Source organism: Juglans microcarpa x Juglans regia, chromosome 4S, assembly GCF_004785595.1.
Source record: "Juglans microcarpa x Juglans regia isolate MS1-56 chromosome 4S, Jm3101_v1.0, whole genome shotgun sequence".
In the NCBI taxonomy this organism is placed as follows: domain Eukaryota; kingdom Viridiplantae; phylum Streptophyta; class Magnoliopsida; order Fagales; family Juglandaceae; genus Juglans; species Juglans microcarpa x Juglans regia.
Window position 1 is genome coordinate 5,814,907 of NC_054601.1, and position 21,269 is coordinate 5,836,175.

General features: G+C 35.7%; 1 protein-coding gene across 3 annotated transcripts; it reads right to left on the reverse strand.

The window, feature by feature from the left end:
* Nucleotides 1-31: 31 nt before the first annotated feature.
* Nucleotides 32-15,755, reverse strand: LOC121262823 (serine/threonine-protein kinase CTR1-like). 3 transcript variants are annotated; one of them, XM_041165446.1, is made up of 15 exons: nucleotides 14,231-15,753; nucleotides 13,650-13,948; nucleotides 13,406-13,550; nucleotides 12,145-12,260; nucleotides 11,475-11,683; nucleotides 10,602-11,039; nucleotides 10,469-10,509; nucleotides 10,006-10,074; nucleotides 9,157-9,257; nucleotides 8,963-9,047; nucleotides 8,782-8,880; nucleotides 8,595-8,663; nucleotides 1,077-1,208; nucleotides 805-899; nucleotides 32-412 (listed from the first exon to the last, which is right to left on the reverse strand). In XM_041165446.1, the coding sequence occupies exons 1-15, from the start codon at nucleotides 14,990-14,992 to the stop codon at nucleotides 310-312; spliced, it is 2,763 nt and encodes a 920-aa protein (XP_041021380.1). In that variant the 5' UTR covers nucleotides 14,993-15,753; the 3' UTR covers nucleotides 32-309. The 3 variants fall into 3 exon arrangements, with proteins under 3 accessions (XP_041021380.1, XP_041021381.1, XP_041021382.1); XM_041165447.1 differs by lacking the exon at nucleotides 8,595-8,663 and having other exon boundaries at nucleotides 14,231-15,754; XM_041165448.1 differs by lacking the exons at nucleotides 32-412; nucleotides 805-899 and adding an exon at nucleotides 1,559-1,610 and having other exon boundaries at nucleotides 1,075-1,208; nucleotides 14,231-15,755.
* Between the last annotated feature and the right edge of the window lie 5,514 nt (nucleotides 15,756-21,269).

Below are 21,269 nucleotides of genomic sequence, written 5' to 3' on the forward strand. Positions count from 1 at the left end.
ATTCCCAAATTAAAACATAACAAAGTTGGAATAAGAAATAGGTTATAAATATAAAGATAAGATGCAGTCTCCACTCAACAACACATGAACACGCAGAAGGCACTTCTGTGCAATCTTATGTACAGGCTTGAGCTTGGTGGGTATTGTCTTTTGGACAGGGTTAGAGAAAAAAAGGCATCTATAGTTGCCAACAACCAAAAAGGCGGCAGTCAGTCACCCTTATTTGGTTAGTCAACTCCCCTTTAGTTTAGGATATTGGTTCATATTTATGAATTATATGTAGAGTGGCATTGGGTGGAGTACTTCACCTTACGTTGCGTTCTCGCCCATCTGTATTAGCTGCACTGGGGACTTCAGCAACTTCTTCAGAGATTCAACTATACTTGCAAAAGATGGGCGCTGAACAGGATCACTGCCAAGCAAAGTAAGCCACTATTATATTCGAATGACACTGGATAAAATAAACTATACACTGCATATAGGACGTCTGCAAATCTCTAGAAGATTCGTCTACAAGTAAGAAACATTATGGCAAGCATTAGACATTCTCGGAAACCGAAGACAGTCAATCGATCTGATGGAATACAAGATTCCCATAGTCTAAAAGGTCGAGTGCAAGCTACCCTTGCTTTGCTGGAATGCTGGGTTAGCTGTACATTTCGGCGTGCAGTGGTGTTCTTGTGTCCCCAAAAAACTAAAATCTCAAGTTCAGGATTTTGATAAAATGTCCTGCTTCCCTTAATTCAAAAGGTTAAAACATCGCTGACATGCTACAAATGAACTAGTCGATGCAGACACACTTACTCGGCCCAGCAAGATTCCATAAGGGAAGCCAAGACTGGGGAGACATTCTGCCGGATAACAAGCTTTCTGTTTTGGAAAGCAACAGCTCCAACAACCTGAAAGTTTACACGATCATGTCAATCAAATTCAATGTTATTAAACACAAAATTGACAACTGATCCTCCAGATTTTTTCCTTTTTATATAAGAACTGATACAGAAGATGTGAATGGGTCAAAAGTGGAAACAAACTTTTAAAAGTAAACTATATGAATCTTGATCCTCATTGATTACCTGTGCAGGGCTAAGTCCACTCCAAGGCTGTTGCATGGTTACAAGCTCCCACAGGATCACTCCAAAACTGTAAACATCAGACTTCTCATTTGAGGGCTCTCCTCGAAGGAACTCTGGAGCCATCCACTCAGGCTGAAAATAAAAGCAAGAGTGTTACATGTTGATCACTATGCAATACCAAGAACTTCAACCTGAAAATTTTGATTGAATTATCTGACTTTCAATCGAGAGAAGACATTGAACCCTAGAGCAGATGAGAACATTCATAAATAACTTTGATGAAGAATGAATTGCCAATTCTTGTCAAGGAAAATTGAGCCAAGATGTCTACCATTTTCTTCTTTATGACATTGAAAATTTGCTTCCTGCTACTTCATTTTATAAAACAAAAACCTGTCCCATAAATTTGCTTCTAGTATAATGACGTTTTGAAAGTTAGGAGTTGGTTAGAACAGGCTGGGGGTGTTTATAAAGGAGTGAACCTTTTTGCCACTAAGCGAGCACTGGACACTTCCTCTCCCCCTTTGAAAAAGCCTGAAGTTGATTCGCAAGTCTTAGAAATGGGCCTAACCAACACTTTATGATTTGTCTTTTCGAAGGGAAAAACAAAATCCAACATTTACCAATGATAATTCAATTTGTAAAAAACACTGTTATTCACAGAGCCTTAAACTTATCTGCTATAACTAGCTGCAGTATTTCTGGAACACAAAACTCTGTCCTAAGTAGGTCCTAATGTGATCTAAATCGGCTTCATTTATTAGAGCATACACAGTAGGCATGTGCAAAAACCTGCCCGACCCGACCCGAACCAAACAATCGGTTTTAATTACGTCTCGGGTTCGACCCGTACAACCCGCCTCTTAAAACACGAAACCCTAGCCATTCACATCCCACTTCCCCTCTTCTCTTTGCATCGCCTCCGTTCGCCCCCTCCCCACTTCTCTTCGTCACGACGCTATCATCCACAACCTGAGAGTCTGAAATGATTTACTTGGAGCGACATACGACGCGTGGCGAAAGCTACAAGTTTTACTAGGAGAGAATCAATAGATTGTTTTGTTTGCTTCGTTCGGTTTGCATCGACTTCTCTTCTCTTCTCTTCTCCTTCCAATGTTCAAGTTTTGGTATTTTCGTCTCTGCTTTTCCTTTATTTTTTACCTCGTTTCCTTTCCCTGCTTTCATGGGTGATGGGCCTTGCTAGCTATGGCATTCAGTGGCTTGTGATTACCAGTATCATCACCTTACCTTACGTTTCGAATAAGACGATGATACGTTGATGGGTCTTCCTGCTTTGTTACACATGTAATCTGAACATTTTGTCTTGATGCCGTTTAACAAGGATAAAGCTTATTTCTTTTTTCCTTTTCAATAATTGTATGCTGTGGGAATCTCCGATTGATACCGCGTCTCTGTGCGAAAACCCGATATTTTCAAAGTACTCGATTCTGGGTAAAGCTTTTCTTTGACACTAGTGGAAAGCAAATATGTGTGTTTGTTTGCATCGGAGATGCCGATACTTAGAGGCGAGTCAGTACACACCCAAAGTTCAAACCAACAGCCAAATTAAATTTACAAAAAAGAAAGGAAAAAAAAAATACCGGGTCGAACACGACTAGAAACCGTTAATATGCGGGTCGGGTTAGTCCAAAAATATGGACGGTTTGCTTGGGTTGCAGGCCTAATACACAGCATGGAATCAGCACCTTTACATCACCAAATGATGAAGAATCAACTGCTCTTGGCAACATGAAGGGTTCTGATATGAAGGCTCAATTATCATCAAATGAACACACTGCTTGTAATACTTTTTTCATTTGATTTACTAGAAGGCCCTTCCTTCAGCTGAGGTGTAATGTACCTTTGTGTAAAATTGTTGTATAGCTGTACAAAGGTTGATGGAATAGTCGATTAGTTAGTTAGGATTTATTTCTCTCTTTTAGTATAAAGCAGCAGCACCATGCAGCAATGTACTATGCATGATGGAATAAAGTAGAAATCATTTTTCCATTCATTCTCTCTCTCTGCTTCTCTTCTCCTCAACCTCTGACTTCTTTTCATTCATCCTCTTTTGCTTTTCTTCTTTTAGCTTTTGTTATTCTTACATGGTGTCAAGAGCCACAGAGTGAGAATATTTTGCTATGGCTACTGATATAAACAATTCCATTTTTCTAAATTTCACAAACATCATCAACCCCTATCGCCTTGATCATGGGGACATTGCTTGGTTTCATTCCCTTGGTCCCTGACCTTCTCACCTCAGAGAATTATACAACCTGGTCAAGAGCTATGTGCAGAGCTCTTCGTGCCAAGAACAAACTTGGTTTCATTAATGGAACCTTGACCAAACCAACAGACCTTACTGACCCTTTCTATGATGCTTGGGAGAGATGCAATGACTTGGTAGTCTCCTGGCTCCACAATTCCATTAACCCAACCCTCAAATCCAGTATTGCATTGGTGGATAATGCACAACAAATATAGACTGAACTCAAAGACATATTCACTCAACAAAATGGGCATCGAATTTTCCAGCTCAAAAAGGCTCTCACAGGTTTGCAACAAGACAATGATTCAATTAGTGTTTATTTTGGCAAACTTAAAACCATTTGGGATGAACTCATCATCTATGATCCTATGCCTGATTGTACCTATGGCAAACTTGCTGTACTTCTTGATAGATACCAAAGGGATTGTGTAATACAATTCCTTATGGGCCTAAATGACTCTTATAACATTACCCGTGACCAGATCATGCTGCTAGATCCCTTGCCTCCCATAAACAAAATTTTTTCTATGATTCAACAGCAAGAAATGCAGCATCTAGTACTTCATGGCCACCCTTCACCTGATTCAATGGCCCTTGCTGTGAAACAGCCATACCCATCTTATAAGCCATTTTCCAGACCAACTCAACCTCCCAAACGTGACAGACCTTTTTGCACTCACTACAAAATTCAAGGGCATACTCTAGATAGCTGCTTCAAAGCAGGAAATGCTCAAGCCCCTATTTGCACACATTGCCATCTGAAAGGACACCTAGCAGACAAGTGCTACAAAGTGCATGGTTATCCACCTTGGCATAAATTTCATGGCAAACCCAAACAACTTGGCTTCCCCTCTGCCAATATGACCTCACTTGAACCAGAGAGTCCATTCAATGACAACTTAACTTTTACTAAAGACCAATACCAGCAACCCCTTTCACTATTGCCATCAAAGGACATCTCTATTGCCAATTATTCAGTCAATAATGTTCAAGCAGCTTGTACCTCTTCTACTACTATGACTGGTAACCCTCTTTGTTTCACTTCTTTCACTCCAACACATCACACAAACACACACCCACCTTGAATTATTGACACTGGTGCTACAGATCACATGATTTGTACCACCACTCTCTTTTCATCTATCACTTCTCATGTTTCTTTTCTTATCAAACTTCCAAATGGCCACACTGCACCTGTCACTCACATTGGCACTATTCATCTTACTCTTACCTTGATTTTGCATAATGTGCTATGTGTTCCCTCTTTTGCTTTCAATTTAATCTTAGCCAAACAACTAACCACTTCACTCTCTTGCTGTTTTATATTTCTTTCACAAATATGTTTTCTCCAGAACCTTTTGACATGGACCACGATTGGCATGGGTGAGATGAAGAATGGCCTTTACCATCTACTTACAGAACCAGTGTCTCCATCAGCTCTCCTTGATTACTTTTCTTCTTCTTTACAAAAGATCGTTTCTGTTTCTGTTGTTTTCAAAAATGTTGATCAAGTTTATGATCTTTGGCATTGTAGACTGGGCCATACTCCCATTTCAAGGATTCATGTAATAACAGATTCCTCTATTACAAATCATGTCTCCACTATTTTTGATACTAACCCATGTCATGTGTGTCCCATTGCCAAACACCATAAACTTCCATTTCCAGATAGCACTCATAAAACCAAAACCATCTTTGAAATTATACACCGTGACATCTGGAGACCCAACTCAATAGAAGTAGATGATGGCACCAAATACTTCTTAACAATTGTAGATGATTTCTCTAGGTGCACTTGGATTTACATGCTCAAAGCTAAATCTAACACCAGACTATGCATAGAGGCATTTTGCAATCTAGTAGAAACCCAATTTCAAACAAAACTCAAAATCCTTAGAAGTAACAATGGTCTTGAGTTTCAAATGAGAGACTTCTTTAATAAAAATGGAATCATTCATCACAGAACTTGTGTGGCAACCCCTCAACAAAATGGGGTTGTTGAGAGAAAACATCAACATCTATTGAATATAGCTCGAGCTCTCAAGATTCAGGCTGCGTTTGGATGTTGAACTGAGTTAAGTTGAGATGATAAAATATTGTTAGAATATTATTTTTTAATATTATTATTATTTTGGAATTTGAAAAAGTTGAATTGTTTATTATATTTTGTATTGGGATTTGAAAAAGTTGTAATGATGAGTTGAGAGTAGTTTAAATTCCAAACATACCCTCAATCTAATCTTCCCAACATCTACTGGAATGACTACATTCTCACTGCAACATACATAATCAATCGAATTCCCAGTCCCTTACTTGCAAACAAAACCCCCTTTGAACTCCTTTTTAACACACCTCCCACCTATTCTCACATGAGAATTTTAGGCTGCCTATGCTTTGCCTCCACTTTATCTCAAACCATAACCAAATTTGATCCTCGAGGAAGACAATGTGTCTTTCTTGGTTACCCTTTTGGGGTAAAAGGCTACAAGCTGCTGGACCTCAACTTTAAGACAGTTCTTATTTCTAGGGATGTAACCTTCTATGAACATGTTTTCCCCTTTCATCACTTCTCCCATTCCTCAACACCTACACCACTAGCATCACCCTATCCTTCCATTCCTTCTTATTCTCATTACACTCCTTTACCTTCAGTCTCCACTAATCTGCCTACCCGTTCACAAAATTCCATCACAACACCTATCTCTCCTCCATCAATGCCTTCCTCTACTTCCTCTATGGCAACCATTTCAAACCCTTCTTCTACTTCCTCCATACCAAACATTTCAGACCCTTCCTCTACACCAACCATTTCAGACCCATCCCAACTTGTTCTTAGGAGATCCACTCGAACTAGAAGAGCTCCACAATACCTCCAAGACTTTCACTGTCAGCAAGCTAGCTCCATCTCACCCTCTCAATCAGTGGACATGGCAACTTCTACATCAGGTATTCCATTCCCTTTATCTTCTTTCATTTCTTATAATCATTTATCCCCTGCCCTCTCTTTATTTTTTGCAACCATCTCATCAAATCATGATCCACACACATATAAACAAGCTATCAAGGACCCAGATTGGTGTAAGGCAATAGAGACTGAACTTGAGGCTTTAGAACTAAACTAAACCTGGACTCTTACTGACCTACCCCCTGGCAAAGTTCCAATTGATTGCAAATATGTTTTTAAAACCAAATATCACTCCAATGGCACTATTGAGAGAAAGAAAGCCCGTTTGGTTGCCAAAGGTTTTACCCAACAAAAAGGAGTGGATTACCATGAGACTTTTTCACCAATGGTTAAGATGGTGATTGTCAGAACCATCCTAGCCTTAGCTGCCATGCATCTTCAACAATTTGATGTCAACAATGCTTTCCTTAATGGCGAGCTCAAAGAAGAAATCTACATGAGAAAGCCACCTAGTTACACTAAGGGTCATCCTAGACAAGTATGCAAGTTGCTCAGAAGCATATATGGCCTCAAACAGGCCTCACGCCAATGGTATGACAAGTTCTCTGCCTCTTTAATTCAATTTGGTTTCACTCAGTCTAAGGCTGATACAACCTTTTCACTTACATCACTGCAACCACATTTATAGCACTACTAGTCTATGTAGATGACATAGTAGTTGCAAGTAATTCCCTTGAATCCATTTTTGTCCTCAAGAATTTTTTGAACACTCAATTCAATATAAAAGACCTTGGATCCTTGAGATATTTCCTAGGCATTGAGTTTGCTCGATTCCCCACTGGAATTCACCTCTGTCATAGAAAATATACCTTAGATCTTCTTGTAGATTCAGGTATGTTGGCCTCCAAACCTTTGAAACTTCCAATGGATCAGAACCACAAAATGAGCAAATCATGTGGCACACCCTAAACTGATCCTACCCCATATAGATAGCTCATTGGTTGACTCCTTTATCTCACCATCATAAGACCAAATATCAGCTATCCAACACAAGTTCTTAGTCAATTCATGGATCACCCTTCCACCTCCCATTTTGCTGCAGCTCATAAGGTATTAAGATACCTTAAAAACTCACCTGGCCAAGGCATCCTCTCATCTTCTTCTTCTCCTATTCATTTAAAAGGATACAGTGATTCAGATTGGGCCTCTTGCCCTGATACTAGAAAATTAGTCACTGAATACTATATTTTCCTAGGCCAATCCCTCATCTCTTGGAGATCCAAGAAACAGACAGTGGTGTCTAGATCTTCTGCTGAGGTAGAATACCGTGCCATGGCCTCCATCTCTACTGAATTTACTTGGCTCAGACAGTTGTTTAATGATTTGTCCATTCCCCATCAACAAGCTGCTGACTTGTTTTGTGACAACCAAGCTGCCTTGTACATAGCAGCAAACCCAGTTTTTCACGAGAGGACAAAACACATTAAAGTGGATTGTCGCTTGATCTGAGATCAAATTACAGAAGGTCGAATCAAAACTGCACATGTCTCCACACAATCTCAACTAGCTGATATCTTCACCAAATCTCTTCCATCCTATTTGCTTTATGCACACCTTTCCAAGATGGGAATAGTTAACATCTATTTTCCATCAGGCAGGGGGATATTAGAGCATACATAGCATGGAATCATCACCTTTACATCACCAGATGATGAAGAATCAGCTGCTTTTGGCAACATGAAGGGTTCTAATATGAAGGCTCAATTATCATCAAATGAACACACTGCTTGTAATACTTTTTCATTTGATTTACTAGAAGGCCCTTCCTTCAGCTGAGGTGTAATGTACCTTTGTGTAAAATTGTTGTATAGTTGTACAAAGGTTGATGGAATATTTGATTCGTTAGTTAGGATTTATTTCTCTCTTTTAGTATAAAGCAGCAGCACCATGCAACAATGTACTATGCACGATGGAATAAAGTAGAAATCACTTTTCCATTCATTCTCTCTCTCTCTGCTTCTCTTCTCCTCAACCTTTGACTTCTTTTCATTCATCCTCTTTTGCTTTTCTTCTTTTAGCTTTTGTTATTCTTACATCATTAAATTCTCCACAGGGGTGACATCCACTTCATGATATTGTGCCAGTTCCAGTTTTGAACAACTGCAAACTTGTTTCATGTTTTTCAACTCACCAGCAGACCGAATGCGACTGACATAGAGGTCTTTCTACCAAGGCACAGTGAATCTTTGTAGCGTCTTTCTACCCAGGCATCAAAGAATTTCAAACAACCAAATCTAGATCCTATGAAATACCAGTAAATGTTGCAAGTGAGAGAGAGACTTACAGTTCCAGCAACAGACTTCGATGAAATGAAAGTGTTTGCTTTGAATCTGGACAAACCAAAATCACATACCTGAGCAAAAAACACTGCATGAATTTATTTATGTGACTAGACACCAGTAATTTTTTTTATCGAACACCAGTAATTTTTAAGAGAGAGAGAGAGAGTTTCCATTCGTTTGTTATTATACCTTTACTGTCCAATTTTTATCCACCAATAAATTTGGAGATTTAAGATCCCAGTGCACAATAGGAGGGTTAAGACAATGGAGATAATTGATCCCCTTGGCCTGCATCCAATTTAGAGCATAAGTTTTCGCTCATAGCAATCACTGTTAGCAGCTAAAATGAGAGCTAATAATTAGTACAAACCACATCCAATGCCATGCGTAACCGCCTCCTTTTATCTAATAGTTCACCAGAAGCTGGCCTGTGTATGAGGCGGTATAGACTACCCCTGTTCCACAAAGATGAGGAATTTTTCAACGAGAAAATTGAAACTTGCTTAAAAAGAAGGGAGAGAGAGAGAGAGAGAGAAAGAGAGTTAAAACCCTTAAACGGTCTACCTAGGCAGATATTCTGTCACTATTGACAGATGTGGACACTTTGTCACTGCACCCATGAAGAGAACGACATTCGGATGCCGTACACGTTTCATTATTGCCACCTGAAAACAATCTTGACAGATTAAGCCTTGCAATCCAAAAGCATTTAGTAATCAGCTTTTTCAGAATCACAAAATGTTTTTGTTTACTTGTTTATCCTCTATTTTTTTATCATCTGCTCATTTTATAAGTTTTGGATGCATGAGAATGTGCATGGAGATTTTACACTTGAAAAATAGGATTACTAGTACTACTATTACATATAAATACGCTTTTGATTGTAAAATGATATAACCTACTTGTAAGTCTAAAAGTATACCAAAATATTATATTGTTATAGCAAGCAGTAGCCAATAAACATGAAATGAATGTGGTGAGAACTTATTAAATAAGATAATTCCAACGGAATCCATATATTGAATGTAATAGGGCAAGGCAACATCAATGAAAAATTGCAGGATTATCAACTGTGTCAACATACAAGATTGTAATTTTAGATCACATGTCAATAGACAGCTATCATTCACTTCAATAATCATCTGGTCAAAGCATCAATGTAAAGATATTAAACGATACACAATACATTCAAAAGTCAGAGATAAATTAAATTAATACTGATGGAAAAGGTAGAACTCCACCCCAAGCACATCATGGTTTGTCTGAAACAAACTTACCACCCAATAGAGGGAAAAACCAGGAAAAAAAAATATATAAGCAGTGGAAAACAGAAAAGTAAAAAGGTGTGCATCAACTCGGATATGGAAGGGACAAAGATAGGAAACTGCTGATACTCGGTCACCATGCACATACCTCTCTTAGAAACTCCTTCAATTGATCATCATGGAAATCCTGCATGGTAAGGACCTTGACTGCTACATCCTGCAGTTTTGCAGGCAATATATTTTACTTACTGTAGGAAAAATAGCACTACAAATTCCTAGAAAAGAATATATTATATATATATATATTGGGGGGTCGGTGAGGTTAGTAAAAATTAAAGTTAATGATGTCACATTGTAGTGAGCTTAAATTCCAAATAAAATATTTGAAGGGGAAGAAGTTGATCGTGTAGAAAATAAATATACCCTTGGACCATCTAACTTTTCCTTCATTTTGACAATCTCTCCCAAGGAAACACCATAGATTGAAAAATACCAAATCAGTTAATGCAGCACAGTTAATGCACTGATGCACTCTATATCAGAACCAAACCTTAATTGATCCTCCACTAAGTTATATTAATTACCAAATCACATAATACAAAAAAACTAACCGATCCATGCCATTCAGCACGATGCACAGTCCCAAATGACCCTGCAAGGAGAACATTACTTCAATAATTGCCTACTTGAAAAACTGTAGTTTTTAAATGTGAAATGTGTCCAATTAAGAAGCAGGGAAAGTACCAGCACCAACACGCTCCTTGATATGTAATTCATCCCATGATATCTCCAGCCAGTCTATTGCAAGGGATGGTTCAAGATTCAAGTATTTTGGGATGGTTACAGCAGGGAATCTCCCTTGATTCTCAAGCCTACCATCGACCTCCTTCAGATCTGACTGACTTGATAAGCTGATCTTAGGTTGCTTGATGCTGTTTTCTATAACTGGACTTCCAGATACAAAAATATCTTCTTTGTATGTTTGTTGTATAACAACTTTGTCTTCGCAAGGCCTAGAATACTCATGTAACAACACCTTCGGAGCAGAATCCAGTGGTTCTGAAACGTTTCCCTGGGAAAATGACAAAATGGGACTCTGAATTATGCAATGTTCAGTATTTCCTTCCAACTCAAAAGGTGTCAGAGATGATTCCATCACTTGTGGACCTTCTTCCCCAAAACCTGCAAGGAAATGATCATCGATCTCGATAGACAATGCTTGCTAAATGGGCTTTTTATATTCTTGGAGTACGATGGCATATAACATTATGCTGATGTTTGTATTATGAAAAGAAAAAATATATTGATGTAACTAACAACAAATAGATTGCATGGAATGTTATTTCTATGTAGCAGAAATGCACATAAATATTCCGCTTTTTCAGCATGATTGCAATACAAAACATTTACAGGCTTACATCTAAGTAAGAAAAAAGTGATGAAAACTTGAAGCACCTACTACATCAGTCCAACCAAAAGACGACTTGATTTTTTTAGGAGAATAAACTGACCTTTCAATGAGAATTTTTTTTTACCTTTGATGTAAAAAAATTAAGAAATAAAAAACTACTTTTTTAAATAAATAAAAACCTTTCAGAATATGCAAATGAATCGTACCCGAATACAGAGGATTTCTGGGAGAAGCACGTGTGTGCTGTGAGTTTAGAATTTGACAGGATGATGAAGCATCCACGTAAGGTTGTTGGAATTCTTTCAGATGAGAAACTTGAAATGGCGAAGGCATTGAAGAAAGCAATCCTCCATTGATAGAGGAATCTGGGCCATGAACATTTCCTGGTTGGCCAACTAGATCAACTACATATTCCCTGTTAACAAATATACACATAAAACAACGAAAAGCATGAAATATTATGGTCAAATGCTATACAAACAACTCTCATATCGAATGAAGCATGCATTAAAGGCCAAGCATGAGACAACCTAATATATATGAAATATAATACCTAGATTAAAAAAAAAAAAAAAAAAAAGGTTCAAGCTGGCATAGGATCAAACATAATTCATCTTCATAATTACAATGCATCTATCTGGTGTCCACAATTACATCAGAGATAACAAAAATGACAAAACAAGATCAATAGAATGACTGATGTGGAGGTCAATATCACTAAGCCAAACAAAATTCAAGCAATGTATTAAATCGTCAATTGCCATATTTTGGAAGAAATTAATATGCTTAATCATCCTGTGGCCATTCTGGATTTGAAGAACCTTCAAATTTTATTCGCAAGAAATGAGGACCGGAAGAACAGATAGTGTATCAAACCTTGAGGACTTCTTGCCATCCTCTACCTTGACAAGGCAAGAAGAGCGATGATCAGCCACACAGTACTTGCAACCTCGAGCTATACGACACGGCAAACCAATGTAGTCTGCCAGTTTCTGCAGGGGAAAAACAATCCCACCTGTTCAGTAACCAACCTCATAGAATGCATGGTGTTAGTAACTAATACTAATGTCATTAGATCCATACTAAGGAAAGGGATAGGTCTGATATCCTCATAACACCCTTAAATATCATATGTTCAAAAATTTAGTCCATTCACCACGGAAGGCTACAAATACCTCACTGAATAATCAGTGGATAGAAAAATTTATGGACTGCTTAATAATTGAGGGTGTTGCTTGATGATGCTTCTATTTTAGTTGCATTCTCATGCGACACCAAGGCACCCTGTTCAGCCAGTCATGCATGCTTTAAAAACACCTTGCAGTTCTGGAAGAAATATTGTGCTTCTGCGTCTCAATAGCCATAATTCTACAACACATGCACTTGCAAAATTTCTATTCTTGAAGCCATCAATGAAAGTTGGGCGGAAAGATTTTTTAAAAAAATAAAACCACAAGTTGCAAAGTATTCTGTCCTTTTCTTGTTAAATCAAAGGAATCTGAGCGGTTGCCTAGTAAATATAATAAAGTTAATAATTTTAGAGAGAGAGAGAAAAACAAAAATTTTCATCTGACACATACATTAGAAACATGTGTGATCATGGAAACCTCGATGACGCTGAATAACAGGTACCGTATTCAATACATGCTGTTTAGAATAACATACAACATATCTGCGCATGCAACAGAGGAGTTAAAGATAATAGGGGAATCTACGCACTGCATCGGTGCTAGGCTGCTAGCTCATATTTCCGACCTTCAGGAAAATCAATGAGGATGTTCTTGACTAGTATCGTCCACACAATATAAGCCGTTTTTTTGGTAAGAATACCCTCGAGACGGAACAGGTACATACATTGTTGTTTGCTTAAGCAGTCTTTACAAATTTAAAACATAAATATTATTAAGACCCTAATACAGTACACTATTTCAGGTAACAATGACTAAGGTTTGCTAACTTCAAACCGTCAACCCTCCCAACTAGGAACTTAGTATGAATGCCATATGAAAAAGAACAAAATGACAATGAACTATCTATCTTAGAGCGGAAGTGGCTTTTCAAACTAATGAAGTGAACTTATGATTCAATGAAGGAAATGTCAAATTTATGAACCAAACCGCATGGTGCATTCCATCACCTTGAAAAGAATGGCACGATGCCTGCAAAGTCCCATAGATAGACTGCCAATAGGGAGCACGATGCACTTCTGAAATTCCCTCAATCTCTCGCTAACTAATTTCCAGCGCATGTGGAGATCTCCTTGCTCCACTGGAAAATCGCCCCTTCAAAATTTCGAAAATTTGACTCAATAAAAATCACATAAGCCAATCAATCTTCATTGTTCAAAATTTTCAGCCCAAAGAAAAAAGGTTGAAACCTACCCCATGTAGATAGCAACAAGTTTGCCTAGTTTCTCCACCAACATTAAGGTATCCTCTGAAGCACAATACAGTTCTTGGGCTTTATTTTCAAGTTCCTTAAGGCGAGAGTCCCCCCGTCTATCAACAAGCACCACCTCCATAGATGTCTCACTGGGGTCAACTGCTTTAAGCGATATTAATGGCGGCAGTCGCCTACCTTCCTCCACATCATTGCACATCAGCCACAGATACGGATTCATTCCCAGTATGTTGTAGAAACCGTCCGATATCTTGTCAGTGTAAGACAAGCAACCACTAACCTGAACAACAAGCAAACTCACATTCATTGAAAGGTGATTCAGTGAAAGCTAAACGAACAAAACACTCCAATTAGTGATTGAGCTCATTCAATAATAAAAGTTAGAAGCATTACTACGAACTTAACAATGATCGCAGGCTTCAGAGTATTATAATACATTTGTTTGGCACCATGGCTAAATACGTACATGCAATAGAGCAGTATAGATACCAGGTTGTGTAGCAATACTCAAGTTCAATGGGAAGATGATAACGGATATGCAAGCGAGGTCTAGAGAGAGTACCCAGAGACGATATGAAACAGTGTCCACTTCCGAAGCCAGCAACGCTCCACTCTCAACCATGAGCACAGGCTCGCAAAGAAGACTGGCTTGAGAAGTAAGCCTACTAGCCAAAGCAAGCTGCAGATAGTGACTCTCCCTCACCCTCTGCGTCAAGTTATCCCTACGCGTCTCCACCTCCTCCCCCTCCTCCTCCTCCTCTTGCTTCGTAGACGTCGTGGTTGAATCCTTAACGATATCGCTGGAGAAATTGCCATCCAACGTCGTCGTTCCGGAAAACAAGCTCCCTGCATAGCTGCTACCCACGCTGGAGAGCCTCGGAAGCGAGACCTGGCGATCAAAGTTCCTATCAATTGCCCGATCCTTCACGAGCTCCGCTTCTTTGGGGAGCAAAAGCTCGCGGTCCTCCTCGTCAAATGACTGCTTCCTCGAGGTCCTGGACGAGGATTTCACGTGACCAGATCGCTCACCCTTTCTCTCAACTAACCAGTTACAAAAGGCAGCAAATTGCTGTTTCTTTGGGTGGAACCTGTCGTCGCACGTGAAAAGATCGGCTACAGCTGAGATGACCTTCTTGTCGACCGTGAAGGACGCATCCTTTGATGACTTTCTGTCACTTTCGATGTTAAAGGCTTCATTGCCTGTGCATGCGGAGCTGGTGATTGTCAGCTTCTGCTCCTGATTAAATAGTTGCTTGGATGAACAAGAGTCGAATCCCCGGTCCGGGAATTGCCTGGGGAAGAAGTAAGTAGTTTTGTGAGGCATTTTCTCACGGGTCTCACAGGCTCACAGGCCCAGGGACTCACGTGCACTCTTCGTTGACTCCCCTCCCCCACACCCACCCCCCAGCGTATCAAAAGAGAGTGGAAATGAAAAACCCGACTGACCGGCCGCCGGACGATCCACCTGGGAATTCTTTCGCAGCGATCGAATTTAAGATCACGGATATACTCAGAAGCGAGCACGTATGCATTCGCTAGCTCCGCCTTCTAAATCCAAACCTCTAACAAAACTTTGCTACACTGCAAACAAAGAAAGGAAAAATAACCATAACTCCACCTTCAAAAACACTCACAACGTTTTTCCTCCTCTTTCTGAATCAACTTCAAATGCGATCTCTCAGAGCCACGCCGACCACCTCAAATTATCGGAACGAAGCAGATCAAGCCGATCAGTAGCATACGCAACAGCTTGAGAGGCCGTAGGAAGAGAGAGTAAACGTAGGTTGCCTATTGGATAACAGAATGAGAGAGAGAGTATTTTGTGACGTTGGGTGTGTATTTTAAGCGGAGGTCCGAAGAGGACGAATCGAAGGAGGAGACAGCAGGCACCGGGGGTTGGATGCGCACCTTTTGTAGGGAGAACACACGTAAACTTTAGGACGAGAGTCGTCGCGACACGTGAGATTCAGGCGCAGGATGTGTACGCAATGCGCACCGGGACTAGGATAGAGAAGTTGGAACCGATCGTTATGTAATTAATGGGACGGAAGCGCCGGATTTTAAAATTTGGTTTTATCTGTTGGAGTTGGGGGAACCTGTTGTATGCCAAAAGTCTTTTCTCGTTGGATTTAAATATTTGTGCCGATGTTGAAAATAGACCAGTGGATACTGATACAATCGTCCTCTTGTGGATTTAAGGGAGAATTTCAGTGCTCTTTTTTTTTTTTTTTAATATAACATTTTTTTTATAAATATTTTATTCACAATTAAATTTTATAAAAATAAATTAGCAAGACTCATTATGATTATTAAAGAATTTAAATACTATTTTTTTTTGTTATTGTATAATTTATTTCATTGACGTGTCAAAAATAAATTTTCTATTGCTACAAAAGTCATTTTTTTGCTACAGTCATAGAAAATGAGTCCGGAATAAAGATTCTAAACAGTGTATTTTACTTTTTTATTATTATTTTTCATGTATTTTTTTAATCATCATAAACATTTTTAAAAAAAATAAAAACTTTACAATATCATTAAAAAATACTTCCTTAATCACTAAATAAAACAAAAAAAAAGTCATTCAGGACACAAATTCGAGATCCATTTTCGAGACCCAAAGCATTTTTTTTTTCCACATATAAAATTCATTTATTTGAGCTATGGAAGCTTGAACTTGCTAATAACTCTTTTGGTAATCCATGTCCCTCTCTTGTTGAGTTGAACTTATGTCTTACGGAAAAAAAATAGTTGGATATGTTTTTCTTATGAATAGACAATATTAATATATTTATATATCATAATTTATTTGCCAATTTATTATTTACGAGAAGTATTAGATCTACACAAAAATATTACAAAAGTAATTAGAGCAGTACTACACTTTTCGAAAAAAGCTCCCGAATGCACTTCCCGAACAACATATTTTATTTTATTTTTTTATTTTTTTTCATTTATTTTTTTAATCATTATAAATATTTTTAAAAAAATAAAAAAATTCACAACATCGTTAAAAAATACTTCATTAATCACTAAGGAAAAAAAAATTCATTCGAAACACTTTTTACGTCCCGAATTCGGGACGTTTAGCATTTCTCAAGTAATTACAAACTAATCTACCTTAATATAAAACTTGCTTTTGTTTTATAATAAAAAAAGGTTTTATAATAAGATGTCTCGTGTCAAGTAACGTGAGTTTACAATTTAAATTTTATAAATTTTTTGCATAGACCAAACATTTATTTTTACGTATACTATTCAAGTAAGGTGGATTCTAATTCAAGTAGCTTCCTTGAGGCATGTTTTGAAAATAAATTTCATAGGCGTATTTATTTTGAACAAACCAATGGGTATTCGATATTGTACATCATATTATAACATATAAGAATAATATGTGTTTAGAAAAAATAGAGTGCGTCAAAATTTACACGAGGTTGTCTTGTTGTGAATTTTTTCTAACAAATATTTTATTTTTATCATTCAATGTGTAAATATAAAATAACAAACATAGTTTTCCTCTAATATAAAAAGTTTACTCGGAAAATATTTTAGTTACAAAAAAATTATATAAAAGTAAATTATAAACTGATGTGTCTTGATGTGATACGTCAAATTGTAAAATTATTTTTATTATAAAATAATATGACTAGTGTCTATTAAACATAGAATAAGTGTACTTTTAAAAAAAGTCTAATTTAAAAAATCGACACGACATTTCATTAAAAAAAAATATGTACTTGTCACATGTTTAAGAGACACGTGTTGAATGAACCGGAGGAAATCTCTTTAAACCCATTTTTATTGAAAACTTTATTATAAAATAACAACCATATCCTGTTTATATAACATTTGACATAGTGAATTATTTAAGCATATACAAATATACAAATAAAGAATTATCATAATTTAAGCCATTTAGTATTATTATAACCCGCAATAACTTTTTTTTTTCAGGTCGTTTTATATTCGACCGGAACATTATGTCATGAAATTTGGAAAAAAAATATATTATTATATTTATGTGTTTAAAACAATATCAACTAAAAAAACTAAAGAACTTTCGTGAGTATTCTACATCTGCAATAAATTAATAATCAGCGCGTTATGGGCTTGATTCAATGTACACGCAGTTATCACTACCCATTTTAGGCATTAAATAATACTAGATGTAGGTGTCGTTTGGACAGTGAGTTGAGATTAAAGTTAAAAATTAAATAAAATATTATTAGAATATTAATTTTTAATATTATTATTATTTTAGAATTTAAAAAAAATAATTGTTTATTATATTTTATGCATAAATTTAAAAAATTTGTAATGATGAAATGAGATAAGTTGAGATTATTTCTCAATCCAAATAGGGCTAATCATATAGTGTGAAAGTTTCGCGCATTTTTATTAAAAAAAAAAAAAAAAAAGTAGAGTTTGCCATTAAAATAAATGATTTTTTTTTATGTGAATTTCAAAATTATTCTTTTTTTTTTTAAGTGAGTACATAAAATTTGTCTACCCTAAGTCGGTGCAAATCATTTTCTAACAAATAATCCAAAGTGGTATATATCAATATTAAAATGATCTGCTAATGTCGACCCAAGTGAACGACTAATAAACATGTTAATACTAATGCTTTTACTCTATTGGGCTCTTTAGTTCCATTCATAATGTGGGTAAGTGACCCTATAAGGGAGGCCATTTCGTTTATTCTTAACAGATTGGTGGATTTTATTGTTTAATTATCGTCATGACTTGCACATGAATTGATTGGCTTTTGGAGAACAAAGATGGGAACATTTGATACATTAGAAAAACGGGGTATTTCTATTTGAAGAAATGAATAGACCTATATTTATCGATTCCTTCCTTCTATTTATACTTTCAAAGGCTTCCTTTTCATTGTCACATACATAATTGCAAATTTCTCTATCTTTAATGGAAATATGTGCTTTTTTTTTTTTTTTTGTCCTTGCAAGATTTATTAAATGATTAAGAAATAGCTTGTAATGGATAGGCGTCACTCTTTTCGTAGCACATGCTAGTTAAACTTACAGATTGACGTGATTTAATACAATAATATACTAGATTGTAAAATTATTTTTACTGTAAAATAGATCTAACATATCACATAAAGACACATCAGTTTATAAATTTTAATTTTATACAACTATTTTCGTGATTGTGACAATTCTCCAAAATTGATGGATTGAAAGGCTATGTGATCAGTTAGAATATTTTTATAATTTCTTGGATTATAACCCTCGCATGATTATGACAAGAAAAATGAATGCAATATGATCAGTTAGCTTCATCTTAGAGAAGATGCTAATGCATTCGTTATGTATGTTAGCAAGGACCAAAGTATACTCCTCGAGGAAAAAACAAAAAGAAGAGGATTTTTCTTTTTTTTTATTGATGTGGCAATTGACAGATGATTAATTAATTAGAAATAAATGATGGGATTAGTTGATTATGTGTGTAGATAACGAGGTTGGGCCACTAAGTCAGCAAAATCGTACGATACGTATCAGACAGTTGGATCTCAATTGGACTATGGTTTGACATTACATTTTGAAAAAATTTTCACAACTTCCTCACATTTCATATTTTATATTTTTTTTAATTTTTATCATTATTTTTTTTTATCAAATATTTATTATATAAATAATAAATAAAAAATTTGTAATAATTTAAAAAGAATAAACTCAAAAAATATTTAAAAATTTAAAAATTTTAAAAAATATAAAATATAGAATGTGATGAAAGTTGTGTAACAAAACTCTTACATTTTTACCGTACGGGTACGCGATTGTTTGGTGCGTACCAATCCTTACCGTAGAGTTTGGCTTGATTTGGTTGAAGAGACGGGACGAGACGAGATGAATATTATTAAAATATAATTTTTTAATATAATTTTTATTTTATAATTTGTAAAAGTTAAATTATTTTTTATATTTTATTTGAAGTTTTTGAAGGTTTAATAATTAGATGAGATGATATGATTTGTAAAAATAAACCAGGCCTTAAGCTCTATTAAAAAGTATTTCAAATTATTTGCGAATAATAATAAAATAGTTTGTGAATAATAATAAATAATTTATAAATAATAATAAATTATTTGTAAATAATAGTGAAATAATCTAATAATAATTTTGTTTTCAAACACAACCTTAACTCGTGGAGTAACAGTCACCATGTTGACAAATTTAAAATGTTTTCGCCAAGAGATGTTAAATCCACGTATAAAATAAAGAGATTTTATAAAATAAAGTTTATAAAGTGATGCGATATTATACATTACGTTATATTTTATTGTAAGATAAATATGACGTATTATAACCAATTGTTAGCATGTAAACTTATTTTGGTATAATCTTTTTGTAGACCCGAGACTTTTTTGATTTGATAATATTATTCATATCAATTTTTCGAGCAATATTACATGTTTAATAAATATTATATGATTCATATAATGTGAATATCTCTCTAACTTGAAACCCTTAAGTTTAGACAAATACTCAAAGAGATATTGATCTATTAACTTTTGACACGATAATATCAAAACTTGTTAAAAATTATTTAAATTTGAAATGACTTCTGTGGCTCAATTCATAGGAATTTCATTGTAATACACTCTTATATCAAATTCGAGATATTGTAACTTTGGAGTACAAGTGTTGATGATCAACTAACTAATGAAGCAGATAATGATACCTGATATGCATGAGGCGAGGAGGTAGAGAGATACAGTTAAGAGTTAAACATGGATCTTTAATGTTATGTTTCCTTTCTTGTAAAACAAAAATATAGTGGACAGAACATAGATTTACACAATCAAGACTAGTTGGGAACTTGGGAGAAAAGTGACACCACGTAAAATCACCAAATATAATGAGATTCACCTTCAAAAGATTTTTGAAAGGAAATAAGATAGAATGAAATGAGATGAGACAAGATGAGATGAGATGAGATGGGATGAAAAATTTTTCCAAACATTATCAATATACAAATTGTGACGAGAGGAGTTGGGTATACAATTTTCTTAATTGTTAAAGCCTCGTTTGTTTTCAGAAAATTTCTCAATTTATTTCATTTAATCACATCTAATCATTACATATTTTTTAAATTTCTATATAAAATAAAATAAACAATTTATTTTTTTCAAATCTTAAAACAAAAATAATATTAAAAATATATATTTTAATAATATTTTATTTAATTTTTAACTTTAATTTTAAAAAATTTCATCCCATATCTAAAAACAAATGAGGCCTAAATTTTATAGCTCAACTAATAGAAAAAGAGAAAAGCTACTTTGCCTCCTTCATTTGACCGCTCAAGTTGATCGCTGGTCAAAATTTTTTTTTTCTTACTTAGTGATTAAAAAAGTGATTTTAAGTTTATTGGTGTATTTTTTTTATTTTTTAAAAATATTTAAATGTATTAAAAAAATATAAAAAGAAAAAAAAAAAAAAAACTTGTAAAATAACCGGAAAGGAGATAGATATGGCGGTAGAGTGGTTGAGAGAAAAGTGACGTCACGAAAACTTGTAAAATAACCAAATATAATAAGATTCACCTTCAAAAGATTCGTAGACTTGGTATCT